This window comes from Alternaria alternata, assembly GCF_001642055.1.
Source record: "Alternaria alternata strain SRC1lrK2f unplaced genomic scaffold CC77scaffold_2, whole genome shotgun sequence".
Taxonomy (NCBI): Eukaryota; Fungi; Ascomycota; class Dothideomycetes; order Pleosporales; family Pleosporaceae; genus Alternaria; species Alternaria alternata.
In genome coordinates, this window is record NW_017306191.1 from 652,611 (window position 1) to 668,943 (window position 16,333).

The 16,333-nt window shown below is 52.0% G+C and overlaps 5 protein-coding genes across 5 annotated transcripts; 1 reads left to right on the forward strand and 4 right to left on the reverse strand.

The window, feature by feature from the left end:
- Positions 1-794: 794 nt before the first annotated feature.
- Positions 795-1,922, reverse strand: CC77DRAFT_1004828 (GroES-like protein; the record flags this gene model as incomplete). The annotated part of the gene is made up of 2 exons (XM_018523304.1): positions 795-1,508; positions 1,560-1,922. 2 exons carry the CDS (start codon positions 1,920-1,922, stop codon positions 795-797), a joined length of 1,077 nt encoding a protein of 358 aa, XP_018390595.1.
- Positions 1,923-3,275: 1,353 nt separating this feature from the next.
- Positions 3,276-6,211, reverse strand: CC77DRAFT_925930 (Pkinase-domain-containing protein; the record flags this gene model as incomplete). Its single annotated transcript, XM_018533886.1, has 2 exons — positions 3,276-5,964; positions 6,015-6,211. The coding sequence occupies 2 exons, from the start codon at positions 6,209-6,211 to the stop codon at positions 3,276-3,278; spliced, it is 2,886 nt and encodes a 961-aa protein (XP_018390596.1).
- Positions 6,212-7,850: 1,639 nt separating this feature from the next.
- On the forward strand, positions 7,851-10,096 carry CC77DRAFT_305321 (hypothetical protein). Its single transcript, XM_018531159.1, has 3 exons — positions 7,851-8,910; positions 8,958-9,060; positions 9,110-10,096. Exons 1-3 carry the CDS (start codon positions 8,179-8,181, stop codon positions 10,045-10,047), a joined length of 1,773 nt encoding a protein of 590 aa, XP_018390597.1. The 5' UTR covers positions 7,851-8,178; the 3' UTR covers positions 10,048-10,096.
- Positions 10,097-10,449: 353 nt separating this feature from the next.
- Positions 10,450-11,119, reverse strand: CC77DRAFT_305335 (hypothetical protein). Its single transcript, XM_018531160.1, has one exon. The coding sequence runs from the start codon at positions 10,990-10,992 to the stop codon at positions 10,567-10,569; it is 426 nt and encodes a 141-aa protein (XP_018390598.1). The 5' UTR covers positions 10,993-11,119; the 3' UTR covers positions 10,450-10,566.
- Positions 11,120-11,246: 127 nt separating this feature from the next.
- On the reverse strand, positions 11,247-12,504 carry CC77DRAFT_1027799 (hypothetical protein; the record flags this gene model as incomplete). Its single annotated transcript, XM_018526394.1, has 3 exons — positions 11,247-11,726; positions 11,860-11,995; positions 12,068-12,504. 3 exons carry the CDS (start codon positions 12,502-12,504, stop codon positions 11,247-11,249), a joined length of 1,053 nt encoding a protein of 350 aa, XP_018390599.1.
- Between the last annotated feature and the right edge of the window lie 3,829 nt (positions 12,505-16,333).

A 16,333-nucleotide genomic window follows, 5' to 3' on the forward strand; every position in this document is an offset into this window, starting at 1 on the left:
TTTCAGTATATATCAGTGTGGGCGGCTCACAGTTCTTGTTGATATAGACTCATCGGAAGTCTAACTCCCTGAGTATCTGTATGTGACTCCGCACTTCCGTACACCCATACTCATTCGACCTATACATACCTTTTAATGCGATGCCACGATCATGTTCACAAGTTCTGCTCTTGCTCCTCTGGGCATCCGATATCGACGCCGGCCCTCTCAGGCCCGCCCTAACGCACCGAAGCGGGAAAGCATCGACCCAGGACGCAACGGTTGGGTTATCGAACGAGGCTATCCTTACGCTGATTGGTGTCTGCATCGCAGCACTTGGCATCTTGATTGGCCTTCTATCCTCGCCTAAGCTGAGGCAGTGGCTGTGCAAGCCATTCAAATGTAAGCAACAAATCCAGCCTGTCTCTTTGCCTTAAGATCCCAGAATCTGACATCTTGCCTCACGCAGATTGTTCAAAAAGCAGGCGGATTGAGAGATCACGGGCGCGTGTGGAAACCAGACGACAATTGCAAGAAGAGTACAATGAATACCTTAGATTCAACGATTTTCTTGAACTGCGAGGAGGGATGTCAAGCTCCAGTCAGCCTTGGTGACAACAGGAAATGGAGTTCGGAATATGTTAGATGTCCGCATCAAGGGAAGGGTGGCTTGTAGGTATCTTTAACGTTATATTATTCTTGTCCTATCTTGCTCATTGTACATTCCTAGATCCAAGCGCGATCCTCCGCAAACACTAAGTTCATCAATTGATACGCATCTTTGCACAGCAGGCATACCAAATGTAAGGTCCCGTCTACTCAGTCATATCCAACACAACTCTGCCCTGTAGCTTCCCTTCATGCATCTCGTTGAATACGTCTGTGAGCTTATCCATCTTCTCCGTCCTGAAATGCGTCTTGACGATTCCGCGTGCCGCAAACTCCATGGTTTCAATAGCCTCCTTCCGCGATCCCACAGCTGATCCAACAATCTGCAACGACTTGGCGACTAAAACACCAGGGTTCGCGCTCTTGATGGGCACAACATCGCCCTCAGGGATACCAACGCACACTACTCGACCACCAAATCTAAGTAGATCGACTGATTGAGCGTACGCAGCGTTGTTTTGCGTACATACTACGACAGAGTGTGCGCCGAGGCCGTTTGTGAGGGCTTGAACGGCTTCGACTATGTTCTCTGTGCCGTCTACAGGAATGAAGTGCTCGGCACCACTCTCCATGATGATGTCCTTCTTGGAAGAGTGGTCGATGCCGATTACGCGGTGGCCGATTCCTCGAGCACTGAATTGTACGGCCAAGTGACCCAATCCACCTCCAGCACCAGCAATCACGACCCAAGCACCCGATTCGGCATTTGTCTTACGGAGTGCAGAGTAGACTGTCACACCAGCGCAGAGGAGGGGTGCAGCGGCTGCGGAATCGAGGCTTTCGGGAATGGGTGTGACGTAGTTTGCAGGAGAGAGGACGTACTGCTGAAAGGTACCTGGTGTGTAGTATCCCGATACTTTCTATAACATATGTCAGTTTCGATTTTCAACAAAGCAACGAGCTAAACTTACACCAGAGAAACACGAAGCATCAATTCCCGCTCTACAAGCCTCACACGCCTCGCAAATTCCCGCCATCCACTTGATTCCCACGCGATCTCCAATCTTGACTGCTGAGTTCTCTGTTCCAGGACCCATCTTTACAATCTTTCCTACACCCTCATGACCACCCACTTGCCCTGCCTGGGTGGGAAATGGCAGCGTTTTCCAGGAGTTCGTCATAACACCCAGATCGGAATGACAGACACCGGAGTGCGTGAGGTTGATCAAGACTTCACCCGCGCCCGGCTGGGGCATCTCCAGTTCGACAACCTTGGTTGAGATAGAGCCGGGCGCATCGTAGATCGCGGCTTTGTATTTGGCGGGGAGGGACATCTTGAGCAATTGTATGTTGTACTATTAGGCGTAGGAAGTATGGGTAGGAGATGATACGTAGGAGGAGGAAGAGCGACTAGAATGGATGAGTAGAAGATGAACCAACGAAAACTGACAGAGAACACCGTACATATACCTTTCCCCGCACCCACGAGCCACCATCCAGACTCCCTCACTCCGACTAAGCACACTACCCTTACTCTACGTAAGCTACCTACCTTATCTCCACCCACAGCCTGGAGGTAGTCCATTATACAAACCCACTCCCCACTCAATTCACCTACCGGACCAATCGCGCACACAGCAGATTCGGACCGCTTCACGTAGTCCAGACGGAAGCTCTACGCGTTTACTTACTCTTAAGATCATTATCAGATAACAACCGAAGCCGAGGCAACCAAGTACGCGTGATCAAGGTCAAGTTTACCCCGCAATTGGAGGTAGGAAACGCGCCCAGCGCCGGAACTACGTCAAGCGGGATACGGATGTGGGGTTAGGGACCGTGCCGTTGGGCGATAGTCGGGGGAACATTGATCGCAAAGTCGGACATCTTGGATTCCGTGATGGATTTGATTTTGTCTCCATTCATGGCAGGCATTTCGGAAGCCATGATTGCCCGTGGTTCCAGAGCGCCGAGCTCCACTCTTTGCGGATAATGGGACCTGCAGTGGTCGTGACTATATACTCCTGTGCAGCTCAACAGCATTACGCGAAGTCGCTGCCAAGATAAGGGATTCGGTTTAGTGATACAGTGGAAAAGAATAAGGAAACAAAGGATGGAATACTATTCAATGCTGCGATACTAATCTCCCGAGATGATAAGCCGGATGCTGCAACGACGATTGTAAAACAAAGGTGGATAGAGTTCTAGTGATACGTTCGGTGGTTTTGCATTCTGATCTTGACAAAAAGGAAAAATAATGGGACGGTGGATACAACTTGTAGTAATGCGACTGTGGCAGCTTCAGCCACCGAACTTAATCTCGGAGGATACGTCATCGTGGATAGTCGTAAAGTTCATGCAATGGCAATTGATTCTGACACATCGGGAAATCATGGGTGAAGATTATTATTGTGGAAAGTGTTGAAAATAGATCTTGTAGACAGCTATGATACAAACTGCCTGAATCCATCCAAAGCACCCATTACTGATCAGCAGTATATTAAACATGCTGCGTAGCACCTTCCTTTCCTCCTATCGGAAAAGCGTATTGAAAGTGGTATAGTACAGAATCATTCGCGCATGTAAGCGTTAGGGGCGTTAAAAAGGCAAAAGAACGCCCATGCTAGAACCCCGATGATGCTTCCCCGTCCCATGCTAGAAATATGTTGTGCGCCGTATGTAAGAAAAGTTTATGCACCCTGATTAGTTATGAAATGACTGGCTAGAAGCTCGTCAGCACTAGGACGCTTCTCGTGGTCGATGAGGAAGGTCTGCGCCAAGAATGTTCGAGCATCGTCCCCAGCGTTGTCAGGAATTGTAGGGCTGGCATCGCCACTGCCACCAATCTTGAAGATGGCTTGGAGTTGAGTGCAGTTGGGATGCGGGTGGCTGCCAGTAAACATCTCTACTACGAGGCAGCCGAGCGACCAGATATCGGCTTTGCGGGTGTAGGCTGTTTGTCGAACGACTTCTGGTGCCATCCAGAAGACGGAACCTTGAAGGGAGACACGCTGGGCTCCCTTCTTACCACCGCCTAATGTCGAGGCTTCAATACGCTTAGAGATACCGAAATCGGAGATCTTGACTGAGCCCTTGTTATCGACAAGGATGTTTGCGCCCTTGATATCTCGGTGGATAATGTCTCGTGAATGGAGGTAAGAAAGACCAGTGAGAATCTGGCGTACGAAGTTCTGAATAAGAGACTCGCCGAGGGGACCGTAGTTGACCAGCATGGTCGCCACGGAACCACCCGGAACGTATTCGAGGAAAATGTTAAGGTGGCTCTCGTCGGAGTTGGAGCCAAGGTACTGCACAATGTTCTTGTGCTTGAGCTCCCGAAGGAGGCCGATCTCGTGTTTCAAGGCTTCGACCATGTTCGTCTTCTTATGATCCATCTGGGAAGCACCGGCTACCGAAGGAAGCTCGACTTGCTTGACGGCCATGAGCTCACCAGTAACGGCATGCAGCGCAAGGTAGACACTTCCGAAAGAACCCTGTCCGATGAGAGCGCCCTTCATGTACTTGACGTTGTCCCATGAGTCTTGTTCCAGATACTCGGCCAATTCGTCATCTGACTCTTCGCCATCCTCAGCTATGGCTTCAGAAAGGCGCTTGTTAAGTGAGTCACCGTTTTCAGTATTGCTGCTACTGCTACCTGCAAGGCTGCTACCGCCGTCGTCGAAGTAGGATTGCAGAGTGGTGTTGCCGTCGGGATCTGTGATGGCAAGAGTATCCGAGCCACTATCACCACCAAACGAGACGTATGACTTTCGATTTGGCTCGAGGGGTGACTCTTCATCCAGAGGTTCCAAGACAGAAGATGCCATAGAATCACGGTAACCAGATTGATTAGGTAGACCCAACCTCATGACTGAGAGTGGGCGAAGTGGTCGGGCTTGGGCACCTCCCTGGAGCCAAGTGTCGGCGATGGACGGCAGTGGTGGTGCATCCTTCAAGCTAGAGGCAACACTGAAATTGGATGCCATTGAGAGACGCGAAGCCGCGCGGCTGAGTCGGTGAGAACGACGTATCGACATGCGGACGGTCTTGTCAATCTCATCTTTTCCGACGTCAGGGAAGTAGGAGGTCAGGTCAGATGTGATCAGTTCGCTGGGAGGTCGAGCACCGTAGAACTGCTTAAGCTTTCGGGCACGAGCATGGAAAATGGGCGATCTCGAAGGGTCGGCAGGCCCCTCCAGATTTTGAGCAGTTGAGTTGATGTGACGTTCTCGTTCCCTTGCAGACGTTGGCGACAGAGGATAGCTGACAGCAGCGAGGGATTCACCCGTCAGCTTCTCGATTTTGATCTGGCTGCGGTTGCTGGATGGCACGTAGACGGTGGAGTTTTGCTGGAAGTTCTGTTGTTGGTAGATGCCGGCGGCAGCCTTCAGTTGATCCTCGTCGGGCTCTCCAGCATGGACCTTGCGGAGTATTAACCGACCCCTTTCATGTCGATTCGCATCCTTGACAAGCCTGAAAAGCTCGATGTCACTCAAGCGTTCAGATAGCGAGGGGTCCGGCTCTCCGCTGTTGAGGATGTAGAAGCAGTAGTTCTTAACATGAGCAGTGTTGAGATGACCTTTGGTAAGAGTCTTGAGCATCACCTCTTCAGCGGTCTTGCAGCCTTCGATGTTCACGACCGAGGTTCGTCCGCCATCGTAGATGACACGCACGAGAGCCTTGTCATGTGGCAGGATGGCGCTGTTCGTAGCGCTATCTACACTAGGACTGGCGCGAACATGGTGAGCGAAGCGGGCCGTTTGAGGTGTCTCGGTAGGTGTGGTGCGTTGGTTACGAGAGTACTGTGAAGTGATGTTGACAGCGCTGCTGGAAGCGCTGAGGGGATGTGCGCCATATGTCTTGTTACCAAGCTCCTTGGGGCTGTTCATTCCACCTTGACGTTGCGAGCGAAGGCTCCGGGTCTCTTGGTCAACAAGAGGAGAGCCAGGACGCGAGGGAGGTTTGGCACCGTATGCGTAGCTGCTGAGGTCGGAGTTCATGATTTGCCTGGACATGCGCTTCTCGGATCGCGAGCTTACGGGGTTGGAGGCGGTCGGAGGAGGATTTGATCGTGCAGAGTGAAGGGGTCGAGGAGAGCCGGAGGACGGTGGAGTATATGCTGCGTTGTCAAGGGTAGCAAGCGATTGCCTGTTTGATGTCCTTCTTGAGGCCTTCTTGTACTCCTTGTTGCGCAATTGCTTTGCCTGTGAGCCGATGCGGACGCGGTCGCCGACTTTCTTGATGCCCATGTCTTTCAGATGGGTCTGGTCCATCTCCATCAAGTTCTCGCCGTTGATGTGGTTGTGCTTGAACAGATCGACATACTGGGCGCAGTTGATACGCTTCAGCCAGTCGCCAACTTTGTCCTCGTCCCAATGTCTGCACATGTTAGCGGTGTAGGTGAATGTCAATCGGCAGGTAGAGCTCACCTAATGGCGTCGGGGGCATCATATATTTCGGAGAACTCTGACTCGGTGGGAGAAGCAAACATTGACTGCTCGGCTCGGGTGTTTGATGCGTGGTTGCGGTAGCTGGAGAGGCCGGCATTGTACTGGGCCGAAGATTGTGCAGCGCTGCCACTCATGGAGGGTGCGGGATACGGAGACTTTGCGGCAAGCATGGCCATGTCTTGTCCTAAGTGTGTTGGAGAGAGGTTGTGGGCGGTGAGCTGAGCAGGCGGAGCGGTCGGGCGGTCGTGTCGGTCTGTCTACTCTTCTATCTCATATATGCATCATGAGAATGCTACGCGTGATAAGATAGTGGGCGCGGTGAAGGTGGGTATGGATGTGGTTGTGGACGTGGTACGGGAGCAGCTTGGATGGTGATACCAAGAGCGTATTAGGCCGGGGGTCGCAACAACGATATAAGACACTACGAGTGACTGAAAGCGTGGTGGAGGAGCTCGGTGGGGTCACTCAGAAGGGCGGCGTCTGAGGAATGCTGAATGCGGGTGCAAGGCGTCGTGGGATGGGGTGAGGTGGGTTGCAGGCGGACGGCCTTGTCTTTGTGGAATGGGGGTTTCGGCCTTCTTTATTACGGCGTTCGCGTTGCCCCCCGGGAAGATGGGCACGGAACACGTCGATTAGATAGGGAAACAAGACACGGTCTCGAAACAGAGGATAATCCCGTCGTCTTTGCTGGAGCGAGCGCGAGCGCAGAGATACCTTTTGCCATGGCTCGCGGCCGCCGTGAGATCTGAAACGACTAGAGTCTGGGACCTGTGCCAGCTAAACCCAACCAGGCCGACCGACTGCGGCCCTCCGCCCAATGACTGCGTCACGGACACGGCTTTGTCTTTGTCAGCGCCCGCAGACAGCACATACATGTCGCGAGCGCCCAGGTAGCTTTTCGCGACCTCATCAAAGACGTCTATTGAGCATCATGCAAACGCGTCGTTGTTGATGCGCGGTGGAGTCGTGAAGCTCTGCGGGCGCTATTCAGGGCCAGCACCGTTTTGGCGACTAGCCCATAGCTGCCTCGCGGTTTAATATAATCTTGGCCGCTCAGGGACAGCCTCGTCGGCTTGAAATAGCTACACGGCCCTTTACTCACCCCAGTGCCTGTCGCCGCCTATCTATCTGGGGGATTCGCGATGTGATCGCGTTTCTGTTTGCTGAGTCTGCCTGGCGCGTTACAGCGTGCTGAGCCGGAGCACGCGTACACGTACGGGACAACAGCCAGTCTGGCGCCTACCGAGATGCTGTGTGTCTCACCTCGCCCGCCTCGCCGCCGCTCTGCACATCTGCTCGCATTCCGGTAACCGCCCCGATGCGCATAAGCCGGCCCTGACTGATAGAGCGTCCCCATGCCACCCGCACCCCTTTTGCCCGTGTTTCTCATAAGTTGAACGGGGATGAATGGGTTGACTGTCATGCTGTAACCCGGGCGCGCAGTGGCCAGCAGCTGGTGGTGCCGTGTGGTTGAAACAAAAGACATGCAAACGGCGGAACCACGCCGCGTCACTGACAGCCGTCGCTACCACCGTCCTGACATGCGCTAGGCATGACGACTGCGTAGACTACTGAACCAAACAAACATAATCACCCTCGTTCCGCGAATCTCGTGTCCCCAGGTCTGCTGCTCCTGATGATCCTGTCCATCCTGCCACTCGGTTGGAGTTGACTGTTAATAGACGTGATGACGTTCTTCCATTCCCAGGCCTGCGTATGACGCAGACAGCAGGTCGCCTACACCCCAGCCTGCGGCACGCCCATGGCGCCGCACGAAGAAGATGGCTCAGCACAACCAGTCAAACTTCGCTGAAGATAACGTTGTCCTACCTGCTGCTTGTGAACTCTCCTCCTTCCTCCTCTGTCCAGGGTATCGCTGCCTTAGAAAACGAAAAGCCGGCAATCCACCGGGCTGAGCCGTGTTTGCGACCACAGCCTTTCTTCCAACATCTTCTTCCTTCCGTGCCCACATCTCCGTTTCCCTGTCCTCTCCAGCAACCTGTCACTATCGCGCCTGCATGAGAATTCTGCAATAGCAGCAGCACTTATTCGCTGCGCTCCACAAACGCTCGCCTACTCGACAACTCCCACCTAGCAACGTCATACTGCAGGTGCTCCCGAGCGCCTGCCATTGGGCTCCAGCATGGCCTACCGTGACCAGCCCGACCACCACAACGGCTCCTACGTCTCGCCTTTCGACAAACAATACTACGACCGTGGCAGAAGCCCCGACTATGGCACAAGACCCAAGTCTCGCACTGGCACCGATGGGTCTGACTATCAGCCTCGTGACACCAGTCCGGCCTGGGACCGCCATAGTGTCGACAGTGGCTCGCAACCAATGCAGCAGCCCTTGAAGAGTGCTATCGGACATGCCTTTGAAAAATCTGATGCCGCCAGAGTCGTCGACCCGGATCTCATTGCTCAAATCACGGAGCAAGTAAAGAAGTCGGTCTTGGATGAGATCAAATCAAGCGGCATGGCTGGTACGACACACGCTCAAGCCGTACCCGTCTCCCCGCAACAATGGAGTCCGCCCTCGCCAATGTCAACATCAAACTCGATTCCACCCCGCGACGTGTATACCCCGCCTTCCCCGAAGCGCACCGACTTTCCAGGCCAACCATCTCCGGAGCGCGACCCCTTATATCGCGACCCGCTGCTGGATGGGAACAACAGTGATATTCCTACCCCACGTCCTGAGAGAAGCGCACCAGTAGAGCGGGAGCGACCGTCTGTGCGACCAGGCCTTGCACCCAGAATGATGACCGAAGATTATACTCCGATTGAGAAGATGTGGCAGCGACTGTTCGAGGCAGACGGTCAGCCTCTACCTCGTCTCGGCCAGCTCTTGCGAGGTTTGGCTCTGCATCTGGTGCGTACTCAAGTTCAAACAGTAACAACGTGCTAACGATGGCATAGATTGAAGACTACGAACCAAAGCACAGTTTGGTCATCTCTCCTGCCAAGATGCTCAAGTTTTATGAAGAAGTCAAGCTCAAGGATGAGATTTATCCATGGTCAAGTAAGACAGGCTAGCGTCTATAGTCCCGCTCTTATGCTAACATATGTAGCAATTTTCGGAGAAGTCTCTTATTCAGCACTGTCAAAGATATACCGCGACATGCGATGCCAGCACCATCTCATTCAGGAGCATCCCGCCGAGGCACCTTACATCCCTGCACTTACTCCTGCCGGCTTTCAGGAGTGGATGACTACAATGATTCAGGCCTATCCCGATACCGAATACGACCGACTGGTGAAAGCAATCTTGGACATGCCCATCAGCAACGCAGACGACCGGAAGGAACGCTTCCCGAAAGAACTTCCCCGCAGGATGTTTCCAACCGTCGAGAACCTACATGCGCAGCAAAGGTGTGCCGCAGCCTTGTCCTCTGAAGGAGTTGGTCCGCTACGTAGGGCGCCCACCTTCCCGCCGCCACCGCCTAAGACGGCTCCTCCATCAGGGCCTAAACTTGAGCGCGAACGCAGCCCATACTCCGGAAAGCCTGAAGTGAGGCCATTTGACTTCGAAGACGAGCCCATGTCTACATCAGTACCCATCGAACGAGAGCGCAAGCCATATTCAGCGGCTCCAGGCGGCGGAAAATCGTACACCGACGACATGAGCTCTAGTACCTACTCTGATGGTGCTGCGAATGAGAGGCGTCGACGTGCACAATCAAGCGCCGGCCAAGGACCATTTGCACCGCCCCCTCCTGATGCTCACTACCACCAGCAGCCTCGTCACGGCTCGAATGCTCGACCCCGAAGTCCGAGCTTTTCCAGTTACGGTACCCAGTCCGATCCGACGGTGCGAGACATCCCCAATAACTACTACGCTTCTAACATGCACAACGTCGCGGATGACTCTCATCGTTATGGCAGAGACTCTGACACCAAGAGGCACACTCGCCAGCGGAGTGGTACTGGTGGTATGAACGGATCTTTCGACTCCCAAACCCGATCAGCATACGACGATGATGATTATCTGAGATCAAGGTGGAAATAAAAAAAATGAAAAATGGACCAGAGGTTTCGACTACCGTCGCTACTAGTCAGTCATGTCACTATATGACGGGCCTCAATCGCCCACCAAATTTATGACTTTACGACATATACCCCAAGTTTCCTGTCGCTGCAGCTGTCTCCTTACTGCTTTCGGTACCTTTGCTTAGTAGAACGGCGTGTCCTTTTTCATCCACACTGGTCTTTGTCACATACCCTGTCTTGCGTTGCTTTACTTTCCTATCTTGATTATCCTGTCGGAAATGACGGTCGCTGTACAATATTATCATGTTTGTTTGTCATATTAGTTGATAAGTTCGTTTTCTTCGTTGCGTCCGCACTGCAATTTCAGCAAATAAATGATCAAACACGAAACTGGTAGCCATTCTTCAACATGCTGCTTTTCCTTACATGGAACGCTCAATTTCCAGGATGGTACGCCTACGCATGTCAACGCAATCAACGCACTAACAAAGTTGTGATCTCAACCCACTTAGCCCTGCCCAATGCGCTCCCTAGTCCCCTACTTCGATTTCCCGCCCTTCTCAACACTAGTACCACTCTTCAGTCGACCAACGAATCTAGATATTCCCAAACCCATTTTCCTCAATCTCTCACAATGTGTCTTTGCTAGCTTCGCTTCCTCTTCTTTGTCCAGATCAGACATGGATTTCAATTGATCTTGTGTCAGCATGTCCACAAAGTTCTGAGCTGGTTTTCTTGAAGACGAAGGTGAGTTCTGTCGAGTGACTTGGGTGCCCAGTGCTTGAGGCTGCTTGGGGGAATAGGATTCACTCGAGTGGGAGTAGGAGGAAGGAAAGCGCGGGACAGGACTACGGTGAGGAGTGGCGCCGAAATGAATATGCGATTGGGATGGGGGCGCGAGCTTAGGTGAGGACGGAGGAGTGTGGAGTGGGGTGGTAGTGGCAGCGGTATTGTTAGATGGCATCTTGGTGTTGTCTTTGCTCTGGTTCCTACTCAGCTGGAGTGCTCTACGAAGAAGAGAGAAAGAGCAAAAAAACCGAGAAGCTTTTTCAGGCCTGGTGTGAGCTTTCAAAAGGCAATAGCACAGTGTACGGAGATAACATGCGTTTACAGTGTTTGCTTAGTTTCAACTCTGGTTTCGTGAAAGTGACACCCGTGGTTCACGTTCTTTCATCGTGCCCAAACTAATCCTTTTCTTTCTATTCGATGCTCTACTTATCAACGTACGATCTCGTAGCTTATTAGCGAATCGTTTTCTACAGGGTCTAAGCACTTGAACTTTTGTCGGCTGTGCAACCAGCTTTCCTTCAAGCCCGTCACAAGATTAGCATTTCCTCTCCAGTAATCCTCTTTCGACCCATGTCCGTTCGTTCTCGATAACCAGACTACTCTTCGCCTACCTAACCGCCGCAGCAGTACCCCATGAGTCCATGCTATGAACCGAGTGAAGAGCAACACCAAGCCTCGTCTTTCTTTCGTTGGCGCTCTCTCGCGCAACTTTGTGATCATCACTTGAACACAATCCTCAATGACGATGAGTGTAGGCGAGACGCGGTAGATGCGCCAGCCACGCTCCTCAGCCTCGTCGATAAAGAATCCAGAATTCTTCGGGACTGTGATGACGACAGGGCCGGAAGCGCCACAGAGTGAACCATCGGCATAACCGATAGTCGTTTTGTAGAGCATAACGGAGAGGCGCTGTGAGCTGGAGAAGGAGACGATGCGGTCACGCTCGAGCAACGGCGGTGCAGTTCGTGGATTTGGAAAGGCTTTCTGTCGGAATGAGAGATGTTCTTGCATTCTGAAAGTGGATTCAATTCTGGTAACTTACACCTCTGACCATGACATACTCGCTGTCAAGAAGTCGTTCCAACATCGTTTGCTGTATATCTACAGAAGCCGCTGCGATTCTTGCCTTCATGAACACCAACTCAAGGATGGCAATAGACCGAAACACCACGTAGTCTCTGAGTACTATCTTATCAGATGAACCCTTCAAGACTACTGCGACATAGATCAACGTGAAGAAGTTCACGAACGGAGTATCGGACCAGATGAAACGACCAGCCCTTCTCAGTGCCATGATCGGCATCACTAGGCTTCTCTCTCGGCAAGCCACCAATGCTGATGCGAAGAATGTCAAGCCGAATGTCGCTGCGATAAGAGTGTTGAGTACAGTGGCTGGTAGAAGTAGGTTCATCGCAATAGCACAGGCGAGGGAGATGATCAAGAGAATGAACCCAGTGTTGGTAAAGTACAGCTCTGCAAGCTCACCATCGTGATCTTTCGAAAAGACGGAAGTGTAGCCATCAAGCACGATAGATGTCTTGATTCCAGCCTTGTCCCTATGACGGATCGAGAGATGGTAGAGTACTGCGAAGCCATTGCTGATCTCCTTGAGAAAGACAGTGATACAAGAATGCAGCAGCAGTGCACTCCCGAAGTTGATCTCCTGCTTCCAAGGAACAGCTGACATGCTGTGAGAAGGTGTTCGAAGGGAGCTGTGACGTTGTGACAGGAGGTGAAATCACTCACGGGGCTGAGGAGTGACAGCATGCCTAACCACTGCTTGTATTGGCTGACATACGCCACTATTTCGCAAACGAAGACATTGTGGGTATTGATCGGATGTGTGGCTCAATTGGAGTATAGCCAGCCCCATGGCTTGCCTGAGTCTAACCTTTCTGAGCCGTTGTCGCTAAAGAGACGAAGCGTTACAATCACAAACTAACTGTGGTCACTACGATAACGACGAAGAGACCAGTACCAATTTGAGAGCCTGGAGTACTAGACCCATTCTTTTCATTCTTTTATCAAGGCGCTAGAACGGCGTTGCTTATCGAGGTCATATTTGGCTGGACTTACTGATGTGATTTGAACAACGGCATTTGAACCTTGCTTCTTTAATGCAACCAAGATGCAGCGGTGGGTAGACTGCTAACGTGATGTAGTCTGCGGTCTGATAGAAGATAGGATGAAGGAGAGTGTGGACAGAAGAGTGGAGGGTGAAAAGACAATTGCTGTTATGTAAGTATGCTTCACGAGAGATAAGTGGAAGGCGAAAAAGCTCATCAGTAAGAGGAATATGTGTATTAAGAACTAGTCGACCTTCCTAGTTCTCGCCGTCACCCTACGAAACCGGAGTAATCGCGACATTGTCAACCTGGATCTCCTTCGCTGACCCAGTTCCACCTGAATAGGTAAACTCGACCCTCAGGATAACGCTACTGGCAGTGGTACTGAAAATTCCACTACCGACAGCTGCAACAGACGTGAAAGAGCTGGTTGTGATCGCACCACCAGCCTGAGCAACATCATTGATATATGCCACCGCAGACACCATGCCAGCAGTTGTTGAGCGGCGAGCCTGGAAACTTACTTTATAAAGAGTTCCAGGGCACACAGTGATGGCCTGGATGAGGCGTTGCGGCAAGTTGCTGTTGGTGGAGGCGATCCTCGATCGGAAAGTGGTTGAGCTTCCTGAACCGGTAACCCGGTCCAAGGTTGCATCCCCAGCAGTGAGGACACTCCATTTACCGGGCAGAGAAGTCTCAAAATCGCCGTTGACAACGGCATTGGCACTTGGAGAACATGAACCAGCACCAGCAGTGGGCGTAGCAGTTGCTGTGACGGTGACTGTCGAAGCGGGAGCCGTTTCAGTAGTCGTTGCTAGATCGCCAGAGAGGGTGACGGTCTCAGCTGAGAGAGTGACGGGAAGCGTGACAGTAGAATCCTCTCCAGGTAGGGTTACCGTCGTTGGAACTGTGACGGTCGAGGCTTCGCCGGGTACTGTGACAGTAGTGGTTTCTCCCGGACCAGGAATTGTGAGGGTGGATGTTGTCTCTTCGCCAGGGAGCGTGGTTGGTACTGTTACAGTCGCGGCAGGAAGTGTGACAGTCGCGGCATCTCCAGGAATTGTGACGGTTGTGATTTCTCCAGCACCTGGGATCGTGAGAGTTGAAGTTTTGTCTTCGCCCGCAATTGTCACAGATACTGTTGCAGTTGATGGTGCTCCAGGCATCGTAACGGTGATGACTTCTCCTTCTCCGGGAACGGTCAGTGTAGACGTCTTTTCATCCCCAGGTACAGTGACAGTGGTGACTTCCCCAGCACCAGGAACTGTGAGCGTTGAGGTTGACGGAGGAAGGGTCACCGTTGTCTTTTCTCCGGGGACCGTGACCGTGGTGACTTCTCCCTCTCCTGGGATCGTGATCGTTGTGGTAACCTTGTCACCAGGCAGCGTAACTGTAGTGATACCACCAGAAACCGTGATAGCAGACTGAGATGCAGTCACAGTAACCGCAGAGCAAGAAGAAGTACCAACTACGGCGGAAGATGATCGCGGAGGTACGACGACGGAGGTCAAGGTTGACCCAGTGGCAGAGGAGGACGAGGCACCGTTACATGAGCCAAAACCTTTCTGGCAAATAGTGGCAGCGCAGTATGCGTTTGTACTTCCACAGTAGCTATTGCAGCCCATTAGATTGATTTCGTTGGTTCGGCACAGCCACTCTTACCTATACTGCGAGCAGCAATCACCGAAGCGCGAACCCGCGCAGGTTTGACCTCCATGTTGTGGACCACAGCGCCCATCCTGTGAAACCTTTGTTGCAGGAGCAGTCGTCGGCGTCTTACACTGTCCGTAACCTGCTTGACATCCAGTATTACAATGATCTACTGTCGTGCCGCTTATGCTTGTTAGCGCGGGGGAGGAATACATACGGTATACAGCAGCGAACTTACCACCACGACTGCGATGAGCAACAGGACCCAAAACTTGACCCAGCACAGGTGAGGCCAAAGCTTGCGCCGCAACGGCCGTTCGTCGATACACGTTGAGCATCTACGATGCTGGCAAGTAGAGATGTTACGATGAGCACCGGAAGGGACAACATGACTGCAACTGAAACGACAGACTTCTAAAGGAAGGACCAAGCAAATGTATGAAGTCTGACCAAGCTCACGGCACCGAAGCTGGTGATAGCCCTTCCTTATATCCATCATGAGGCTGTTGCATGGGTTGTGCAAATACTGGGGTAGACGAGAAGCTAAGGAAATTGACGGCTGTATGAAATGCTTTTTGTACTATTTGGGCCTGCTTGTCCCATAACGGTCAGGTAAGGTCTCTCCAGGGGTCTGGATCTAGTAAGAAGCATCGGCTGAACCGAAACTACTGACACAGTATACATCAGGGGATCGACCCGTAGACCTGTTGTTCGGAAGATATACTGCAAGGATTGCTGATGGTTGCGCCACGTCTTTTTCGTAAGTACCTACGTAGATAGCCTCGGCCAGGAGAACCACGAAGGATAAGAACGTTGGAAATGTCCCTCTTGCAGTACCTATACGAGCTTTGTGAGCACAAGAACGAGACATTAAGGGGTGATGTGGCTGTTGATCAGCCTTGAAAAGCTAGTCACCATGGCGCCATCGTACCTAGCGTGAGTTCTAGACTGCTTAGCACCTACCACCACAACAGCCACCATGTGTATTGGTGAGCGATGCGTCTAAATTGACTCGCAAGCGACGCATTCCTGACTAAATGGTTGGACACTGGATTTCCGATGTGGAAGAAACATTTTGACTTTGAATAACAGCATATAACCCATACTCCATTGGAATAACCGAGATTCAGAGTACAGCTTCCGCATCACAATCACCTTGCTTGTTCGATGCTAGTCTGCACACTGCTGATTTCCCTGTATTTGTCTGACTCTTTACGCTCGCATGTCTGGATACACAGGATGGATACCTTTATTGCCAGCAAGGTAAGCTCAAAGGAACTCCGTGCGCGGTTCTGCAGCTCGGGCGGACAGCTCTTGAAAACTTTTGACACGATGCACAGTGTGACTGGAGATATTATTCAGTATCGAAGAGTCCGGGTTTGCAGCCTAGTTTTGAACTGGGGATCGGGATCGGTGCGTCGAACAGGTTGCAAGCTAGGGAGGCTGATGATGATGATGATGGAGGGCTCTCAGGCGCGCGTTTAGACCGTTCGGCCAGCTGATATCAGTGTGTGGGTCAAAGAGAAAGCAACATTGACAGTGTTACCTATATGCTTCTGTTGCTCATGGTGTAGTTGGCTTCGCCCAGTCCGATTGATGACTTTGGTTTCGCCCGCAATTCTGGTAGGTCAGTGAGATACCGCTCCGGAGGGCTACGTGTATTAGCTGTTTTTTTACCTGCTTGAGTGATCCACTGTGAATGTCTCTGATTAGTGAAAATCTTGGAGGATGTAGAACTATCGGTATACTTCAGGATTGTCGATCGCCATTGCTTGGTGCAAAGTTTGGCATCACCAGCTT